The sequence below is a fragment of the Suricata suricatta genome, chromosome X (assembly GCF_006229205.1).
Source record: "Suricata suricatta isolate VVHF042 chromosome X, meerkat_22Aug2017_6uvM2_HiC, whole genome shotgun sequence".
In the NCBI taxonomy this organism is placed as follows: domain Eukaryota; kingdom Metazoa; phylum Chordata; class Mammalia; order Carnivora; family Herpestidae; genus Suricata; species Suricata suricatta.
In genome coordinates, this window is record NC_043717.1 from 56,750,728 (window position 1) to 56,772,074 (window position 21,347).

Below are 21,347 nucleotides of genomic sequence, written 5' to 3' on the forward strand. Positions count from 1 at the left end.
GAGTAAATGTAACTCCGTCACCACTGTGAACATAATCTTTGTTTATGAATGATGTCACACATATTTAATAGCTAAGTAACAATTGTAATCGTATATATTCAAGTGATTAACAAAGAAGCACAATTTTTCTTGAAGTTTAGATAAGTTTAACCCATTTTATATGAATGCAAACAAGTGATACTAATACTTCAAATTTTTCATTTGCATGCTAAATTAATAAGGCTTTAAGAAATGAAGTTTTCTAATTTTACCACTGTAACTTCTTCCACTGTAATAATACAGATTTGCCTTTAACTAGCTTATTTTAAATAGTGTTGATATGAAAAGCCTCAAGAACACTGTGCATCATGCAATTTATTCATTCAGTTACACAGCGAAATCTTTCTGGGGAGGGCACCTATTTGCAATAGTGGATAAAGTGGCTGCGCTTCTACACCTATGTCTTTCTGAAACAGTCATAAGTACCTAGGAATGAGCAGGGGAGGGGCAGAGAAATAGAGGGAGACACAGAATCCGAAGCAGGCTCCAGTCTCTGAGCTGTCAGCCAGAGCTCAAACCCACAGACAATGAGTTCATGACCTGTGCTGAAGATGGATGCTTAAATGACTGAGCCACCCAGGTGCCCTAAGATGATTATTTTTTAAGCAAAGGCTGATATTTCTATGCAAAGTCCATTCAAGATTGTAGGGTGATTAGAATATTTTTTTTATTAAAAAACAGACTTTTATTAAATACATAACACCAAAAAAGACCACCATGTAACCTCATGCAAAACTTAATTTCACAAATAGCTTTTCATCACATTTTACATCTTTCCATCCCTCTACCCAACAGAGAAGACTGTGTATTATACTTCTTAAATTTAAAGTTTCTAGCTGCTAATTATAAAGGAAGTGAAACTTTTCGTAACTAGTTACATTTAAAATTTCACTTTAAGTCTCCGAGTAAAGATGACAAATTTTAGCAAATGAAGTTTAAGATGTGTTATGATTTTTATTTTTTTAAATTTTTATTTTTTTGATTTTGGCAATTATTTTTATTTTATTTTATTTTATTTATTTTTTTTCTTATTTTATTTTTTTTACTTTATAAAGTTTCATATTTTTTAACATATGCAATTATTTTCCATCATTTAAAATACAGTGGTTACAATGACACTCCAAACAGAAAAGCAAAGTAAAAAATCAAAACACCAACTTCTGTTTCATGTAATTAGACTTATACAGAAATTAGAAGGTTAAGTAACAACTAGTTAATCACTTAATTTCACAGCTATCTGAAGTGGCAATCGTTATATAGCAGCTTATCTATGATACATTCAAGATAAATGATACAATTTATTACTTGTTCATAAGCTACAACATAGCCTACTTAATACCTTTCCTTAAATTCCACTTCTATACTACAATATGCTTGAGGTCCACCAAAGACTTAATCATCCATTTCCTACATAAAAGTAGCTACTTTTTTGGATTTTTAAAGTGTTGTACAGACAGTTCTAGATCTCTGACTTATATCTTGCATAATTGTTTGGTGGGCAAAGGAATTTCTCCTTCTTGCTCACTTGTGATTTCCTTTCTACTGTGCCTCTCTGTTTGTTCTCTTTTCAGATTGCATCTCTTTATTTGGTTGAGAAGCTGTTTGTTCAGAGTGGTTGGGTATGCTCTTGTTGTGTCCTCTATTGTATTCTCCCTAGTCCTGGTTCTATCTTCTGAGCACATTGCTAAGCTCATCTTGTTAGTCATAGCTCCACCTTATAACTAGCTTCTGTAATGAATTTTCCAAGAAAGCCCAAGTCTTAAATCCCATTGCAATGCAAATACCTCATTTGTGTTGCCAAGGGCCTACCATAAAGTGATTTTTTTCCCTAAAATGACCTAAGTGAAAAAAGAGAAGGGAGAATTGGAGGGAACATTTCTCCCCAGAGTATAAACTTGTTAAAAGGAAAGCTGTAAACTGAATAGAATGAACCAGTTGATATTTAAGGTCCTTCTCAGCACTAACATACCTAGGATTCATTGAATTTCACGGACTGACCTGGCAACCTCCCACCACATATAAAACTATTTTAGTAGAAAATTTCATTTAAAGCTTGGAAAGTTTTTCAGAAAAAGATCTTTAGAACCCAGTCTAGGTATAAGTTGAGGTCTATACATTTAGATAGCTTATTTGAATTGAATTATGAGAAATGAGAGATGATTAAAAATAAACAGACTTACATATATACATTTTTATAGTTTCCATTTTTACCACTGTTAGATATTGCCAGTTCAAATGTCACAGGAGATTTGGTGTGATCACATTTCTTAGAACCATGTAGTTTCCATGAAATAACAGCAGATCTTGTTTGAATATCAGAAACCTAAAATAAATATCAAAATTCAAGTGGGATATTTAAAAAATATAACCTGTAACTTATAAGTATAATCTTTTCTTACATGTTTTTGATGCTAAGAATATTATTCTTCTCATATTAGGTGCTTAAATACAGTGATTAAACAATGCCATTAATATTTTTTAATAATACTATTCTGAATCTTTATGTATAGCTGAAGGAGATTATGAAATTTTAACTAGGTAAAGGCTTCAAATTAAAACTTTACTAGTGAAAAATATCAGTGAATTTGCACATTTTAGAGTGAAAAACTAAATTAAAAGGAATGTTTAAATATTCAGTTTAGTTACTTACTATAGGTTTCTCAATAGTGAAACAGCATGACTTCCCATGTTTTATTATGCATTCTAAAAGAAAAGACCCCAAAAGAAAATATTACATTGGCAAAAACAAGAGAAAGAAGTTAGATGTCTATTACCCAACTACAAATACATCATCACCAGGAGAGCTACTTACTAAACACCTAGTAGCAATTTACGTTAAAGTTTTAAAGGAAGAGAGAAGTGTAAAATGTATGTTATCAAACAAACTCTGACAAAAGAGAGTCCCTAACTTAAATGAAATAATGTGAATTACAATTATAAAATAATTTGCAATGTTTCACTGGAAGGCAACTAGAAAATAATTATGTGGTGTGCATATTAAATACATGATACATTTTGCATGAGGATGGTCATTTCTCCATGATTTAAAAAGGAATTTCAACTGTGGTTTCATTAAGAATTTAGATTTAGGGAGGGCGCCTGGGTGGCTCAGTCGGTCAAGCGTCAGACTTCGGCTCAGGTCATGATCTCACAGTTTGTGGGTTTGAGCTCCGTATCAGGTTCTGTGCTGACAGCTCAGAAACTGGAGCCTGTTTCAGACTGTGTGTCTCCTCTCTCTGCCCCTCCCCCGCTCATGCTCCGTCTAAGTCTCAAATATCAATAAAACAAAAAAACTATAAAAAAAGAATTTAGATTTAAGGATACAAAGAAGACAAGAGGAAATGGAAACAGAAAATGGCACCTAAATATCTAAGATGTACGGAGATTCCTAAACATTAGGATGTTTATTGATTGGCAGCAAAACCAAACTCCTGACCTTACCTTTTTCTGCAGCACTTGATGATAGTTTGTTTTGTTTTCCACCTGGTTTCTGCTTGATGTCTCTACTTCTTGTAGCATTCCATTTCTTTCCAGGACTAGTCTCAACATGAGCACTGACAGTGTTGGAATTGCTGGCAGCATTGGAAGCACTGGGATCACCATCAATGGCAGAAGTGCTGGGAGCACTTTCAGAGATGGGAGTGCTGGGAACACTTTCAGGGATGGGAGTGCTGGGAACACTTTCAGAGATGGAAGGGCTGGGAGCACTTTCAGGGATGGGAGTGCTGGGAACACTTTCAGGGATGGGAGTGCTGGGAACACTTTCAGAGATGGAAGGGCTGGGAGCACTTTCAGAGATGGGAGTGCTGGGAACACTTTCAGGGATGGGAGTGCTGGGAACACTTTCAGAGATGGAAGGGCTGGGAGCACTTTCAGGGATGGGAGTGCTGGGAACATTCTCAGAGATGGGAGTGCTGGGAACACTTTCAGAGATGGAAGGCCTGGGAACACTTTCAGGGATGGGAGTGCTGGGAGCACTTTCAGAGATGGGAGTGCTGGGAACACTTTCAGGGATGGAAGGGCTGGGAGCACTTTCAGGGATGGAAGGGCTGGGAGCACTTTCAGAGATGGGAGTGCTGCGAGCATGGTCAGAAATGGAAGGGCTTGGAGTGCTGTCAATAGGCAATGGCTTGGGAGTACTGTCAGAAGTGTAAATCTTGGGGACATAACTAGAGCTGGAAGAGTTTGGAACACTATCAATGGTGGAAGAAAGAGCACTATCTGTAGTGGGAGTACTAGGGACATGGTCAGTGGAAGAGTTGCCGGGAGTACTGTTAGCAATGTTAGTGCTTGGAGGGCTGTCAACAATGTAAGTACTAGGAGTGCTGTCAGCAGTGTAAATGTTCTGAGCATTGTTCACAGTGTAGGTACTTGGACCATTGTCCACAGTGTAAGTGCTCAAAGTATTTTCAACAGTGTAGGTGCATGGAACATTTTCCACAGTGAAAGTGCTTGAAGTGTTGTCCACAGTATAGGTACTTGATGTACTGTCAGTGTAGGTTTGTGTAGCATTATCCACAGTGTGCGTGCTCAAGGTATTGTCAACAGTGTAGGTACTTGGAGCATAGTCCACAGTGTAAGTGCTTGGAGTGGGAGGAATACTGGAAAAATCGTTGGTTTTGTTCACATGCAAAGAGGTGTTGTTAACCATATCGTTATTCTTTTGTCTGCCAACTTGGCATTCTCCCAGGTTTTTCTTCATATGTTCTTCCATTTTAGCAGCCCTTTCATCAAACTGGTTATAATTTGCTCTTCCATGGGAATAAGTTTCTAAAAGAGATAATGGAATACTGTTTAGTAATGATAACAAATACCTATCTCAAGTTCTTTTTAATATATCCTTCAAACCAGCAAAAAAAGCACTGATAAGCCATGTTTAACTCTTCAAATTTTTCCTATTTTCCTGTAATACAGATATTAGGGGTGTGTGTGTATGTGTTTCTATAAGGTTTTGATATGTACAGAAAGAAAAATGAGAAAATACAGATAAGACTTTCCTAGGGAATATCTCTACTTCCAAATTTTAAGGCTCTAAGATGATTGTAATGTTGATCCTTCAATGTCTTTTATATTCCCACTGCATGACATTAATAATCAAAACATTCTTTTATGATTTTATGATATAATTATATTGACTCAATCAGTAAAAATAAATATCATAAATCACATGTCATATCAAAGTACAAAAATTATAGAAAATTATGTTTATGAGCATATGAGATGCAAACCAGTACTTATTTTCATCAGTCTTAATATACGTGTATGAAATGCAAACATTCATGAAAATGTTACTATTTTCTATTTTTTCATTTTAATAATTTCCCAAAGCTGTTAGTTTTAACAAACTCAAAATATTTCCTATTTAAGAAAATTATATGCTACCTTGCTGCTCGTGGTATATATCTGTTGCTGGTGGTGGCAGCTCCTGTGGCATAGGCTCTTGGATGTAAGGTGGTAGAAATTCCCCTTGAGCTGAGGGATACATAAATTGAGAACCTTGTAGATACATAGGAGAGGATGGTGTAATGAAATGGGGTACTTTTTGTATAGGAGCAGGCATGGTTGTGTGATAGTCAATTGTCTGAGGCACAATGATAATTTTGCGAATGCCATTTTCGTCCACCACCTAAGTTGGAACACAGAAACATAAAACATATTGGAATTAATAAAACTTGGCATTTCTACTAAGTTTTAGATTTATATCCTGTTCTCTTAATTTACAAAATCTAAGGGATCAAAAAGTAATAATGAAGTGAAACTATATCAAGCAGAAGACAAGATAGCTTTCAAAAAGGTAATTGTTTGACAATAGATAATATATTGACATGGTTTAAAACCATAAAGTATAAAAACACTATATATGAAAAGTGTCCCTCTTTAACCTTATCTGCTCAATACTCCCCATTGATAACTATTGTTCTCAGTGTCTTATAAATCCTTCCAGAGTTTGTCTATACAAGACAGATTGTACAGATTCTTATTTTTCCTCCTTTTTATGATATAAAAGGTAGCATAATTTGCACTATTACCATGTGTATGTTGCTTTTTACACTTAGCAATATATCTTAAAGATCTTTCTATATCAGTACATAGAGCTTCCCCACTTTTTTGCATAATTTCTTAGTACTCCATAATATGGATGTCCTCCATTATACACAGTCCTCCATTGACAAGCATGTGGGTTGTTTCCAGCTTTCTGTGATTATAAACAATATTGTAGTGAATAATCTTATATATTTATTATTCAAAATTTGTAAAAGTTATATCTGTAGGATAAATTCCTCAAAGTGGAATTGCTAGGTGAAAGAGTATATGCATTTGTACTTTTGTTACATATTGTTGAAATAGATAATTCCATTTAGAATCAAACCATATTGACTTATTTAGCATGTTCTTGATTTCCACAGTTATGCAATAGAAAAACACACATCCTCAATTATAAAATTTCTGAGGCCATGAAATATCTTGTTAATATCTATGGGAGCCAAACCTCCTTGTCTATTTAAGTGCTTAGTAAATATTTAAGGAGTTTACAAAAAGTGCCCTTTGTTGTCCAGCATCTGAGAATGAAATACTACTGAACTAAAATATTAAGTACTTTTAGGAACTAAAGCCTACACACTCTCAGAAACCATTACTGCAGCAATTGTAATAGATAATTAAGATTGGTTAAGGTACTCAGAAATAAAAAAATAGAGGATTAATAAATATGAAGAGATATAACTTTGTTAGATGAATAAGACATTATTTACAAGACAATCTAAGGGAGATTTGGTTAAGCATCACCGCTATTGCTTTTTAGCAATGATGATAACAGTAAAATGAACAACGAAATAGTATTCCAGAAATTCTCTTGTCATATAGGGACATAAAAATAACTGTTAATGATGCCTTAGTGCTAAATATTAAATAAAAACATATTAGTATACCTGAGACATGTAACCAGGAGGAAGATATATTGGTGGCAAAGTACCACTTGGTGACATTAGAGGTACATCAGCAGGTCCTAAAAGACAATTATTATTAATAAATTCTTTAATAACTTTAAACATTTAACTTTTCACAGTGAAAACTAGCTTCAAACTTTAGCAACAGCCAGCCATTTAGAAAATGCAAGTTGTCTACTTGCAAAGGAGACTAGGTATGAATGTAGATGAATCAATGCAAATTCATCATAAATGATGGAAAATAAGCACATAATGTGGATTGGGTAAAATTTATATTATAAAAATGTTGGCAAATTTTACTGCTAGTAAAAATGAACTATCAGCTTTCCAGTATAATTGTACTTTTACTTATGTATATATTGAGTAATAGTTTTACTCTGAACCCTAAAATATATTTCATATAGTGATGTTATATAATAACATTTAAATTTTAAGCTTTCCATTGATAATAGTAAAGTGAAATAGGTTTTAGAAAACAGAATAATATAGAGAAGGACCAAATACTACTCCTGTGATGCCCTGCTTTTATACTAGTTATTCTTACTGTTTTACATATACAATTGCATAAGAACTAAAAATCCGACACAGAATGGACACTTTTATGAGTCATCATTCTTTTGTTAATCTGAAATTATTATAATTAATGCTTAGTTTAAAAAATATATGTGGCTCTCAAGTCCTAGAATCATAATTTACTTTTAATAAGGGGGAAAATAATACATATGAGTTTATAATAAAGTTTATATAGCAGTCATATGGAATCCATTGCTAAATGATAATGCTTAAAATTTTTTTGAGCATAGCTCTAAAGTAATTCAAGATACACAATAATTGGCATAAGAACAAAAATATTCATCACGATTTGAAATAATACTAAATCTTATAGGACATAAATATTAATTTTATATTGCTGTGGAATCAATTCTATATGTATATATGTATAAATATAGCAAATTAACATGCATATATAAATAATTTATCCCCCTCTTGTGTATTGTTCTATTTTGAATATCTAGTGTAGTACTGGAACATGATAGGCACTAAAGAAGTATTTGAATGTATGAATGAATCAGCTCTCTGAAGGCCTCAGTAATCATCTCCAATAAAAGAGTCTAAAACTGTCAATATATCCTAAATATGAACTTTTTCAAATGGAATTCTTCAATTAATCTTCAATTTAAAAAAGTGTAACTTACATGAGGATTTCTAGTAAGACTAGCCCTGGTTGTTCTATTGATATTATCCTCCTGTGAGGACTATATAAATTTAAAAGCATTTCATCTGTTTCCAACAGGAAAGGATACTAATGGAATAGGTTACTAGTAATCTATTTGCTTTCAAGTAAAACACATCTGATTATACTTTTACTGACCTTGGATACTCTGAATATTCCCATCATCAGACTTGAGGGTGAGGGTCTCCCCAGGGTTAACTTGAACCAATATAATCTAGAAATAAACCATTCTTTGATGACATACTTTTATGTTGATTAATCTATGCAAAATCAGCATTGTAATTTCTAAAAGCTTTTATTTAAATTGAAGTTAATTTGACAATAAACTATTAAAAAATAAATGCTTTGCTCTAAATTGAAGTTAGTTAACATATAGTGTAATATTAGTTTTAGCTGTACAATTTAGTGATTTAACACTTGCATTCAACACCTGGTGCTCCTCACAAAAGTGCACTCCTTAATCCTCATCACCTATTTAACTCGCCTCCCCAGGTACCTCCCCTGTGGTAATCACCAGTTTGCGCTCTACAGTTAAGAGTCTATTTCTTGGTTTGTCTCTCTCTTTTTCTTTACTCATTTGTTTTATTTCTTAAATTCCACATATGAGAGAAATCATATGGTATTTGTCTTTCTCTAATTGACCTATTTCACCTTAGCATTATGCTCTCTAGCTCTGTCCATGTCATTGCAAATGGCAAGACTTCATTATTTTTAGAGCTGAATAATATTCCATTGTATACCACATCTTCTTTAGCCATTCATCAGTCAGTGGACATTTGAACTGTTTCCATGACTTGGGTATTGTAGATAATGCTGCTATAAACATTGGGATGCATATACACCTTCAAATTAGTATTTTTGGTATCCTTTGGGTAAATACCTAGCACTGCAATTTGTGGATCACAACGTAGTTCCATTTTTAACTTTTTGAGGAACAAGACAAGGATATCCATTCTCACCCTCTTATTTAACCCCTGTTTTGGAATTCCTAGCCACAGGAATAAGACAATAGCAAGAAATAAAAGGCACCCAAATCAGTAAAGAAGAATTCAAATATTCACTAAAAGCTCCTCCAAAAAATTACTAGAACTCATACACAAATTTAGTAAAGTCACAATGTACAAAATAAAAAAACCAGAAATCTGTTGCATTTCTATACACCAGTAATGAAGCAGCAGAAAGAGAAATCAAGGAACCAATCACACTTACAATTGTGCAAAAACAAAACAAAACAAAACAAAACAAAATAAACATAAGACACCTAGGAATAAGCCTAACCAAAGAGGGAAATGACTTGTGGTTTAAAGTCTATAAAACACTGATGAAAGAAACTGAAGATGACACAAAGAAATGGAAAAACATTCCATGTTCATGGATTGGAAGAACAAATATGTGTAAATGGCTATACTATCCAAAGCATTGTACACATTTAATGCAATCCTTATAAAAAAAACCCAGCATTTTTTTTACAGATCTATAACAAACAATCCTAAATTTGTAGGAAACCACAAGACCCCAAAGCAATACTGAAAAAGCAAAGCAAAGCTGTAGGCATCACAATTCCAGACTTCAAGTTCTATTACAAAACTAGTGATCAAGACAGTATGGTACTGGCACAAAACCAGACACATAGATCAATAGAACAGAATAGAAAGCCCAGAAATAAACCCACATCTGTATGGTCAATTAATCTTTGGTGAAGCAGAAAAGAATATCCAATGCATAAAAGGCTCTTCAACAAATGATGTTGGGAAAACTGGAGAGGAACATGCAAAAGAATGAAACTGGACCACTTTCTTACACTGTACACACACACATAAATTCAAAATGAATGAGAGACCTAAATTTAACTAAACCATCAAAATCCTAGAGGAGAACACAGGCAGCAACCCCTTTGACACTAGCCACAGCAACTTACTTGATATATCTCCTGAGGCAAGGGAAACAAAAGCGAAAATAAACTATTGGGGCCTCATGAAGATAAAAGGCTTCTGTACAGCAAAGGAAACAATCAATAGAACAGTTTCTTTTGATATGGTGATGTCAAGCCAAATTATAAGTCAGAAGTACAACATTTACTTTTTTTGAACTCCAAAGAAAAGTTAAGTAATCTTTTCACATTGTATATGCAGATAAGACTTTTCTTGAATAGATTTTTAAAATTATTTTTTATTTTAGAGGGAGAGAGAGAGAATCCCAAGCAGGCGCCACACCCAGCGAGGAACCCAGTCCAGGGTTTGATCTCATGACCCCAGGATTGTGACCTGAGCTGAAACCAAGAGTCAGAAGTTCAACTGACAGCCACCCCGAAGCCCCTTGAATAGATAAATTTATGAATAAATGTTAGGGGCACCTGTGTGGCTCAGTTGGTTAAGTCCCCGACTTCAGATCAGGTCATGATATTGCAGTTTATGGGTTTGAGCCCCGCATTGGGCTTTGTGCTGACAGCTCAGAGCCTAAAGCCTACTTCAGATTCTGTCTCCCTCTCTCTCTCTGCCCCTTCTCCACTCTTGGTCTGTCTCCCTCTTTCAAAAATAAATAAACATTAAAAAATTTTAAATGAATAAATGTTATATCTAAACCATACTCTTTCTTGAGACCAGTCCTGTAGGTAGAAGTCATTGCGGCTTAAAATGTTACTTTTAAATATTAGACAGTTTAACTTACAGCTGTGAACGAGTATGAAAAAGATTAGCCTGCCTTAGAGCCATATTTTTAAGTTTTTAAAAATGTGTATTCACTTTTTAAAAGAGAGAGAGACAGAGTGTGAGTGGGGAAGGGACAAAGAGAGAGGGAGACACAAAATCCAAAGCAGGCTCCAGGCTCTGAGTTGTCAGCACAGAGCCCAACGCGGGGTTCAAACTCACAAATTGTGAGATCACGACCTGAGCTGAAGTCGGATATGTTTAACCAACTGAACCACCCAGGTGCCTTTAGAGTCATATTTTTAAACTATTCTTCAGAAAATACTGTCTGTGGATAATATAAATTTTCAAAACCAGGAGTTTTGAGCTGATCAAGGGAGGCTAAAAAAACAGCTAAAGCAACCTAAAAAGAGGTTATATGTGGCCTAAAGTAATGTTAAATGTCTCTAAGGGGATTTTAAAAGACCTACAAGGAAGATAAATCAATGTTGGTGAAAAGATTGGAAACTTGTGAACTAAGTGACCAATCATAAAAATGATACACTTAAAAATATTTTTATTTTTTATTATTTTTAAATTAATTAATTATTTTTTAAAATTTAACTTTGATTTATTTATTTTTAATAGTTTATTGTCAAATTGGTTTCCATATAACAACCAGTGCTCTTCCCCACAAGTGCCCTCCTTCATGACCATCACCCTTCCCTCCTTCCCCTTCAGCCCTCAGTTTGTTTTCAGTATTCAAGAGTCTCTCATGGTTTGTCTCCCTCCCTCTCCCTAACTATTTTATCCCCTTCCCCTCCCCATGATTCTCTGTTAAGTTTCTTCTGTTAAACCTACGATTGAAAAACATATGGTATCTGTCCTTCTCTAACTTATTTTGTTAGCATGACATCCTCGAGGTCCATCCACTTTGCTACGAATGGCCAGATTTCATTCTTTCTCATTGCCATGTAGCATTCCATTATATATATAAACCACATCTTCTTGATTCATTCATCAGTTGATGGACATTTAGGCTCTTTCCATGATTTGGCTATTGTTGAAAGTGCTGCTATGAATATTGGGGTACATGTGCCCCTATGCATTAGCACTTCTGAATGATACACTTTTTCAAATAAAAGCCAATGCTGGATTCAAGAAAAATTTGTCCAGTTATAATGAAAAACTAAGCAAAACTATCTTTACCTGATGCATGGGGTCCACATTGATAACTGGAACTATAGGAGGTATTTCAGTAAGAGTAGATGCAAGCTCATGTTCAGCCATGTCTATAAATATTGACTTTCACAGTAAGTGACGTTTCTAAAATGAAAGATTAAACAAATGAAGTCAAAGCAGTGATTTAAAATATTTTTTAACATTTATTTTTGAGAGACAGAGCATGAGTGAGGGAGGGGCAGAGGGAGAAGGAGACAGAATCCAAAGCAGGCTCCAGGCTCCGAGCTGTCAACACAGAGCCTGACGCAGAGCTTGAACTCATGAACTGTGAGATCATGACCGAGCCAAAGTCTGACGCTTAACTGACTGAGCCACCCAGGTGTCCCCAAAGTAGTGATTTCAAATGACAAAACCTGATTAAATAGTCCTTAGAAACCCATTTTAAATAACTTTTCTCTCCAAAAATGTTTACCTGTATTGTTTTAAGGCAACATTTCTAAATAATTATTGCTCTTCATAAATAAAAATATATGAAATATAGAGCGCAGAGATTTGTTCACTCTTCACTCATGAAAACAAACGAAGATAGCTCTATTTTACAGTGTGAAGAATGGTTTAGTTAAACAAATCATTGGTCATTTAATTGACTCAGATCAAATTCAGTTAATTTATAATCTATGATGTTAACTGCTAAATAAGACTTTAAATGGATTAGAAGGCTGTAAGGATTAACTAGATCCTTTGAAAAAGGATAAAAGCATAGCTATTTACCTTAACTTAGACACTGAAACCAAATATCTTAAACATAATCCAAAGCTTCAAACCCAAACCTTTAAACTTAAAATACTTTCCAAGTTCAAATACTTCATGTGTTGATGGCTACAAGTGATAAAATATGGTAGATTAGTCCAGATTCTTGATTCTATAAACACTTGGACAAAAATCAGAAAGAAAAATATGATTGTTTTGAAGGTATAAAAAGGATACCTAAGAGAGAACCTCTTGGAACTAGGCAAGTCCTCCAAATGAAGTATACTGTTGTGGCTTACAACTCCTTGGTAACACTGATGTAAAAGAATGTTCACTGTGTCATAATTGTAGACACCATTTACATCATTTCCTTATCAAGTTTTTTATACAGTATTAGGAGATTTTTTGCCTGGTAATACAACTTTTCATAAATGAGAGTCACTTAATTTTTTTTGAAAAAACTGTTGGGATTCATAAAGAAATATGGGATATATCCAGCAGGAAAATGTGTATGTTCTCCTAAGGTAGGGATATAGGAAATGGCTATGGACTTAATGCTCTTTCTAAATTATTCAACAGTGGAAGGCACATTAGGCTAACTTAAATCTCTCTTGTATTACCACAAAATTTGTTTCACTTATTGCAAAAGTCATTGTTATCCAGCTCATTCTAAGGACTTGACTGATCAATATTTGAAACAACTTACAATGACATTTTAAAAATAGAGACTATGGGAACTAACTCTTTGTGTGTGTGTGTGTGTGTGTGTGTGTGTGTACACCCTCCCATCCCTTAACCTGTTCATTTTCATCAGGACTTCCAATCATGGTGCACATGAAGTGTCGTATTAATAGAGTTTGCTGCTTCATATCCTTATCTTTTCTATAGTTGGGCACCAACAGATCTAGAATTAATTTAATCGTTGATTCAATCTTGGGTGACATCCTTACATCAACAGATTCAAAGTAGACAGTCTGAGATAGATAATTATCCTTCAGTAAAAATTGAGAAGGGAATTTTAATTGTTTTGAAACTAAAATTAGTAAGTATATTCCTTAACATATAAATATTTTGAAAATTCCTATTACCAAGTTAACACTATATATAAATAAGTGTCCAATTTAGAGAAATTGTTTTTAGTATTTCAGTTTTACAGGTTAAATAATGTTTATTTAAAAAAATTTAAGCATATTTATTTATTTTCAGAGAGAGAGATAGTGGTTGAATGACAGAGAGGGAAAGATAATCCCAAGCAGGCTCTGCCCTGACAGTTTGGAGCCCAATGCCAGGCTCAAACTCATGAATTGTGAGATCATTACCTGAGTTGAAACAAAGAGTCAGATGCTTAACCAACTGAGCCACCCAGGTGCCCCAAATGATGTTTATTATATGAGGAATCAAATTTTGTTTTAACACTTGGATAACATTTTATTCCTTCCTCTTATGTTTAATTTGATCATTTTAAGGATTAAATATTAAATTCATGTTTATATCTTTAATTTCTACCAATGTTACAAAATTATTTATATAAGAACAATCAAAATTTAAAGTAACAATGATATCACAATTACTTTTTCATGAAGATAATTTATCCTTTTTAATATATATAATATATTGAATAATCAAAATGCAGAACTATAGAACTTTGTCATTTTTATAGGCATATCAGTATTATTAAAGAAAACAGTAGTAGTTAAGATGGCACAGTAGTAAAGGTACCCTACGCTTGTTTCATCCCTCAAACGAATTAGATCAACATCAAACCGTTTTGAACATCTAGGAAAATGATCTGAGGATTAACAGAACAATTTACATAATTTGAGGGAGAGAATGTAGCAGGTACCTGGTGTGGAGGGGGGATTGGGAGAGAGAAGAGTTGTGATGCCACAGAGGGAAGGGATCCCTTTTCACCGAGAGGAGAGAGAGAGTGAGAGAGAGCAGCACATTGGGTTTGCACAAGAAAGCACTAACCGTGAAAGCAACTAGAAAGAAAGTGAAAACTCACACAGGGGACTGCACAAGAAAACTGTTCCTGAAAACCACTGAAAAAAGAGAGGATTTCAATACTGCCAATTTTATTTATAAACAACAGAGCACAGAGTCTGAAGTTTCTGAGATCAGTGTCTGGTGGTGCTCTGATAAGGATGCAGAGCAAAGTCCTGGGACTGAAGAGTGTGATCTGAGGATTCCCTGGGTCACATGTAGAGAAGCGGTTCCCCTGCTTGGAGTGCATTTGGTAGAGGTGAAATGGCCTTTCTATGGGCAAAAGACCCAGCAGGTAACACTGTGCTGCCACATTCACCTGAATAGGAACAAAAACACAGGCTGAGGGCAGCAAACCCTGGAACCAGCTGTGTTGCGATTTACCATCAACTCTGAGCTGCTGTCGCTACACGGTTGCGCGACCATTTCCTGGGACAAATGAGCATCAATTACAGTGCTGTGAGACCCCCTACCCTCAACAAGAGGATAACTGAGTGTCCAAACCTCAGATGTCTCTGAACGGTGGGGTTTTGAAACACTGCCAGATTTGAGATAAAACTCTCAAGGGAGGCACCGCCTGGTAGGCGGATAGCTCTGAGCTGATGGAAGCCGGAGACACAGGAGGTTTGATTGATCCTGTGTCTGTGAGGGTGAGAACATTCAGCTCTGGAGAATAGAGATAACGGCGCCATTTTCACCATTAGCCCAACAAGAATTTACCCCAGTGATCTAAACAGTGTCACCAAGTGTAGAACAGAGCAGTTACAAGTCCTACTCCCTGCTCCCTAAAGGCACATCTCCACTAGGGTAAATTGACTGGAAAAACAGAGCAGCAAGCTCTCACCCAGAAGACCAACACAAATCCCTTCTACATGCTTAGTTTATGATACATAGAGTGCTACAAAGTTTCAGCTCTAGGAAAAACTGAATCTAGGTCATTTGGGGTTTTTTGTTTGCTTTTTCATTTTGTTGTTGCTTCTGTTTTTGTTTATGTTGTTGTGTTATTTTTTCTTGGATACAGAAAGATCAAAGTTTTAAATTTAATTTATATTATTTTATATTTTAATTTTTTAAAAATAGTTTATTATCAAATTGGTTTCCATACAACACCTAATGCTCTTCCCCACAAGTGCACTCCTCCATCACCACCACCTCTTCTCCCCACTCCCCCTTCCCCTTCAACCCTCAGTTCATTTTCAGTATTCAATAGTCTCTCAGGTTTTGTCCCCCTCTCTCTCCCCAACTCTCTTTCCATCTTCCCCTTCCCCTGGTCCTCCATTAGGTTTCTCCTGTTCTCCTGTTACACCTATGAGTGCAAACAAATGGTATCTGTCCTTCTCTGCCTGACTTATTTCGCTTAGCATGACACCCTCGAGGTCCATCCACCTTGCTACAAATGGCCATATTTCATTCTTCCTCATTGCTATGTAATACTCCATTGTGTGTGTGTGTGTGTGTGTGTGTGTGTGTGTATATATATATACACAACATCTTTTTGATCAATTCATTAGGTGATGGACATTTAGGCTCTTTCCATGTTTTGGCTATTGTTGACATGGCTGCTATAAACATTGGGGTACATGTGCCCCTATGCATCAGCACTTCTCTATCCCTTGGATAAATCCCTAGCAGGGCCATTGCTGGGTCATAAGAGAGTTCTATGAATAGTTTTTTGAGGAACCTCCACACTGTATTCCAGAGGGGCTGCACCAGTTTACATTTCCACCAACAGGGTAGGAGGGTGCCCATCTCTCCACACCCTCACCAGCATCTATAGTCTCTGAATTTGTTCATTTTAGCCACTCTGACTGGCAAGAGGTGGTATTTAAGTGTGGTTTTGATTTGTGTTTCCCTGATGATGAGTGATGGTGAGCATCATTTCATGTGCCTGTAAGCCATCTGGAGGTCCTCTTTGGAGAAGTTTTCTGCGCATTTCTTCACTGGGTTATTTGTTTTTCGGGTGTGGCGTTTGGTGAGTTCCTTGGAGATTTTGGATACTAGCCCTTTATCTGTTATGTCATTTGAAACTATCTTTTCCCATTCTGTCGGTTGCCTATTAGTTTTCTAGACTGCTTCCTTTGCAGTGCAGAAGCTTTTTAGCTTGATGAGGTACCAAGAGTTCATTTTGGCTCTTGATTCCCTTGCCTTTGGGGATGTGTCAAGTAGGAAATTGCTGCGGTTGAGGTCAAGGAGGTTGTTTCCTACTTTCTCCTTGAGGGTTTTGATGGTTTCCTGTCACGCATTCAGTTCCTTCATCCATTCTGAGTTTATTTTTGAGTATGGTGTAAGAAAGTGGTCTAGTTTCATTCTTCTACATGTTGCTGTCCAGTTCTCCTAGCAACATCTGCTAAAGAGGCTGGCTTTTTTCCATCAGATACTCTTTCCTGCTTTGTCAAAAATGAATTGGCCATACATTTGTGGGCCCAGTTCTGGGTTCTCTATTCTATTCCATTGGTCTATGTGTCTGTTTTTGTGCCAATAGCATACTGTCTTGATGATGACAGCTTTGTAGTAGAGGCTAAAGTCTGTATTTGTGATGCCTCCCATTTTGGTTTTCTTCTTCAATATAACATTGGCTATTTGGGGTCTTTTGTGGATCCGTACGAATTTGAGGATAGTTTGTTCTAGCTTTGAGAAGAATGTTGGTGCAATTTTGATGGGGATTGCATTGAATGTGTAGATTGCTTTGGGTAGTAATGACATTCTCACAATGTTTATTCTTCTGATCCATGAACAGGGAATATTTTTCCATTTCTTGGTGTCTTCTTCAATCTCTTTCATACGTTTTCTATAGTTTTCTGTAGTTTTTCTATAGGTCTTTTACATCCTTGGTTAGATTTACTCCTAGGTATTTTATGGTGTTTCGTGCAATCATGAATGGGATCAGTTTCTTGATTTCTCTTTCCACGGATTCATTTTTGGTGTAGAAGAATGCAACTGATTTCTTTACATTGATTTTGTACCTTGCAACTCTACTGAATTCATTGATCAGTTCTAGAAGGCTTCTGGTGGAGTCAATTGGGTTTCCCATGTAGTGTATCATGTCATCTGTGAAAAGTGAAAGTTTGACTTCTTCTTTGCCAATTCTGATGCCTTTTATTTCCTTTTGTTGTCTTATTGCTGATGCTAGGACTTCCAGCACTATGTTAAACAACAATGGTGACAGTGAACAACGCTGTCGTGTTCCTGATCTCAGGGGGAAAGCTCTCAGTTTTTCCCCATTGAGAATTATATTAGCTGGAGGCTTTTCATAAGCTGCTTTTCATAATATTTAGGGAAGTTTCTTCTATTCTGCCTTTCTCAAGTGTGTTTATAAAGAAAGGGTGCTGTATTTTGTCAACAGCTTTTTCTGCATCTAATGACAGGATCATATGGTTTTTATCCTTTCTTTTGTTCATGTGATGAATCACATTGATGGATTTCTGAATATTGAATCAGTCCTGTAGCCCATGAATGAATCCCACTTGATCATGATGGATAATTCTTTTTATATGCTTTTGAATTTGATTTGCCAGTGTCTTGTTGAGTATTTTTGCATCTGTATTCATTAAGGATATTGGTCTGTAGTTCTCTTTTTTGGCTGGGTCCCTGTCTGGTTTGGGTATCAAGGTGATGCTGGCTTCGTAGAATGAGTTTGGAAGTTTTCCTTCTATTTCTATTTTTTGGAATAGTTTGAGAAGAATGGGTATGAGCTCTGCTTTAAATGTCTGTTAGAATTCCCCTGGGAAGCCATCTGGCCCTGGGCTCTTATTCGTTGGGAGATTTTTGATAACAGATTCAATTTCTTCACTGGTTATTGGTCTGTTCATGCTTTCTATCTCTTCCCGTTTGAATTTTGGCAGTCCATGTGCATTTAGGAATTTGTCCATTTCTTCTAGGTTTTCCAGTTCGTTGGCATATAAATTTTCATAGTAATCTCTGATGATTGCTTGTATTTCTATGGGATTGGTTGTAATAGATCTTTTTTCATTCATGATTTTGTCTATCTGGGTGGTCTCTCTTTTCTTTCTGAGGAGCCTGGCTAGAGGTTTATCAATTGTGCTTATTTTTTCAAAGAACCAACTCTTGGTTTCAATGATCTGCTCAACTGTTTTTCTGGATTCTATATTGTTTATTTTTGCACTTATCTTTATTATTTCTTTCCTTCTTCTGAGTTTGGGGTGCTCTTGCTACTCCCCTTATAATTCCATTAGGTGCTCTGTTAGATTTGAATTTGCCCTTTTTCTAGTTTGTTGAAATTGGTCTGGATTGCAATATACCTTCCTCTTAGGACCACCTTTGCTGTGTCCCAGAGATTTTGGATTGTTGTATTTTCATTTTCGTTGGTTTCCATATATTTTTTAATTTCTTCTTTAATTGCCTGATTAGCCCAATCATTCTTTAGTAGGGTGTTTTTTAACCTCCACGTTTTTGGAGGTTTTCCAGTCTTTTTCCTGTGGTTAATTTCAAGTTTCATAGCATTGTGATCTGAAAGTGTGCATGGTATGTTCTCTATTCTTTTATACTTATGGAGGACTGCTTTATGCCCCAGTATGTGATCTATATTGGAGAATATGCCATGTGCTCTCGAAAAGAGGGTCAATTTCCTATCTTCAGGATGCAGAGTTCTAAATATATCTATCAATTCCATCTGTTACAATGTGTCGTTCAGGTCCATTGTTTCTTTAGTGATTTTCTGTCTGGTTGATCTCTCCATTGCTGTCAGTGGAGTATTAAAGTCCCCTGCAATTAGCACATTCTTATGAATAAGAATGTTTCTTTCTGTGATTAATTGTTTTATGTATTTGGGCACTCCCACATTTGTTGCATAGATATTTATAATTGTAAGCTCTTCCTGATGGAGAGATCCAGTAATTATTATATAAAGTCCTTCATCTCTTGTTACTGCCTTTTCTTTAAAGTCCAGTCTGATATAAGTATGGCTACTCCAGCTTTCTTTTGGCTTCCAGTAGCATGATAGATATTTCTCCATCCCTTTGTTTTCAACCTGAAGGTATCTTCAGGTCGAAAATGAGTCTCTTGTAGACAGCAAATAGATGGATTTTGTTTTTTTTATTCATTCTGGTAGTCTGTGTCTTCTGCTTGGAGCATTCAGTCCATTTACATTCAGTGTTATTATTGAAAAATGTGGGTTTGGAGTCATTGTGTTCTGCATAGAATTCATGTTTATAGTGGTGTCTCTGGCACCTTGTGTTCTTTGCAACATTTCCCTCATAGAGTCCCTCTTAATATTTCTTGTAGGGCTGGTGTGGTGGTCATGAATTCTCTCAATTTTTATTTATTTGGGAACACTTTTACCTCTCCTATTTTGAATGACAGGCTTGCTGGATAAAGGATTCTTGGCTGCATGTTTTTTCTGTTTATCACAGTGAAGATTTCCTACCATTCCTTCCTGGCCTGCCAAGTTTCATTAAATAGGTCTGTAACCACTCTGATAGGTTTCCCTTTGTATGTGAGGGCCCTTTTCTCCCTAGCTGCTTTCAGAATTCTCTCTTTATCTTTATATTTTGCCAGTTTCACTATGATATATCATGCCGAAGGTCGATTCAAATGATGTCTTAAGGAGGTTCTTTGTGCCTCTTGAATTTGAATGTCTATTTCTTTTCCGAGATTTGGAAATTTTCAGTTATAATTTGGTCTAGTATCCCTTCTGGACCTTTCTCTCTGTCTTCCTCTTCAGGAATTCCTATGATACAGATGATGTTCCTTTTTATTGGATCACTCATTTCTCGAATTCTCCTTTCCTGCCCCTGGATCAATTTCTCTCTCTTTTTTTCAGCTTCCTCTTACACTATAACTATACCTTATAATTCACCTATTTTCTCTCTGCCTCGTCAATCCTTGAGGTGGCTGCCTCCATTTTATTATTCACATCACTTATAGCCTTTTTGTAACTCGTTCCTCCTATTTTCAAACCTAGTCATTGTCTCAGTTGCTTCTTTGATGCTTTTTTCAACCCCCGCGATTATTTTTATGACACGTTTTTTAAATTCTTGATCTGGTGTGTTGTCTAGATCTTCCTTGAGCAGTTCAGTGGCTGTGACTTCTTCCTGGAGGTTCTTCAGGAGAGAGTGCCTTCGTTTTGTCATTTTGGCTAGTTTTTTGTCTCTTGTCAGCTTTAAAAAGCTCCTTGTGCACTGTGCACCTGTTAGTATTCCTCTGTTAAAGGAAGCTTATTGATTGTCCACAGCCCGTGGTTTCAGGAAATATTCTTTTTTTTCCACAATATTTTATTGTCAAATTGTTTTCTATACAACACCCAGTGCTCTTCCCCTTAAGTGCCCTCCACCATCACCACCACCTCTTTTCCCCCCTCCCCCTTCCCCTTCAACCCTCAGTTCATTCTCAGCATTCAATAGTCTCTCAAGTTTTGCATCCCTCTCTCTCCACAACTCTCTCTCCCTCCTCCGCTCCCCCTGGTTCTCCATTAGGTCTCTCCTGTTTTCCTGCTAGACCTATGAGTGCAAACATATGGTTTCTGTCCTTCTCTGCCTGGCTTACTTCACTCAGCATGACACCCTCAAGGTCCATCCACTTTCCTACAAAGGGCCATATGTCATTCCCTCTCATTGCCATGTAGTACTCCAT

At 36.0% G+C, this 21,347-nt stretch overlaps 1 protein-coding gene across 1 annotated transcript in view; it reads right to left on the reverse strand.

Moving 5' to 3' along the window:
* LOC115283417 (fibronectin type III domain containing protein 3C1-like) overlaps positions 1–21,347 on the reverse strand; it is a 122,132-nt gene that overhangs the window by 39,812 nt on the left and 60,973 nt on the right. The window contains exons 2-8 of the mRNA XM_029929663.1: positions 12,054–12,170; positions 8,359–8,434; positions 6,969–7,045; positions 5,422–5,665; positions 3,481–4,809; positions 2,690–2,742; positions 2,228–2,362 (exon numbers count right to left, since the gene is read on the reverse strand). Coding sequence (XP_029785523.1) covers positions 2,228–2,362; positions 2,690–2,742; positions 3,481–4,809; positions 5,422–5,665; positions 6,969–7,045; positions 8,359–8,434; positions 12,054–12,134 — 1,995 coding nt within the window. The 5' untranslated portion in view covers positions 12,135–12,170. The remainder of the gene's footprint in view (positions 1–2,227; positions 2,363–2,689; positions 2,743–3,480; positions 4,810–5,421; positions 5,666–6,968; positions 7,046–8,358; positions 8,435–12,053; positions 12,171–21,347) is intronic.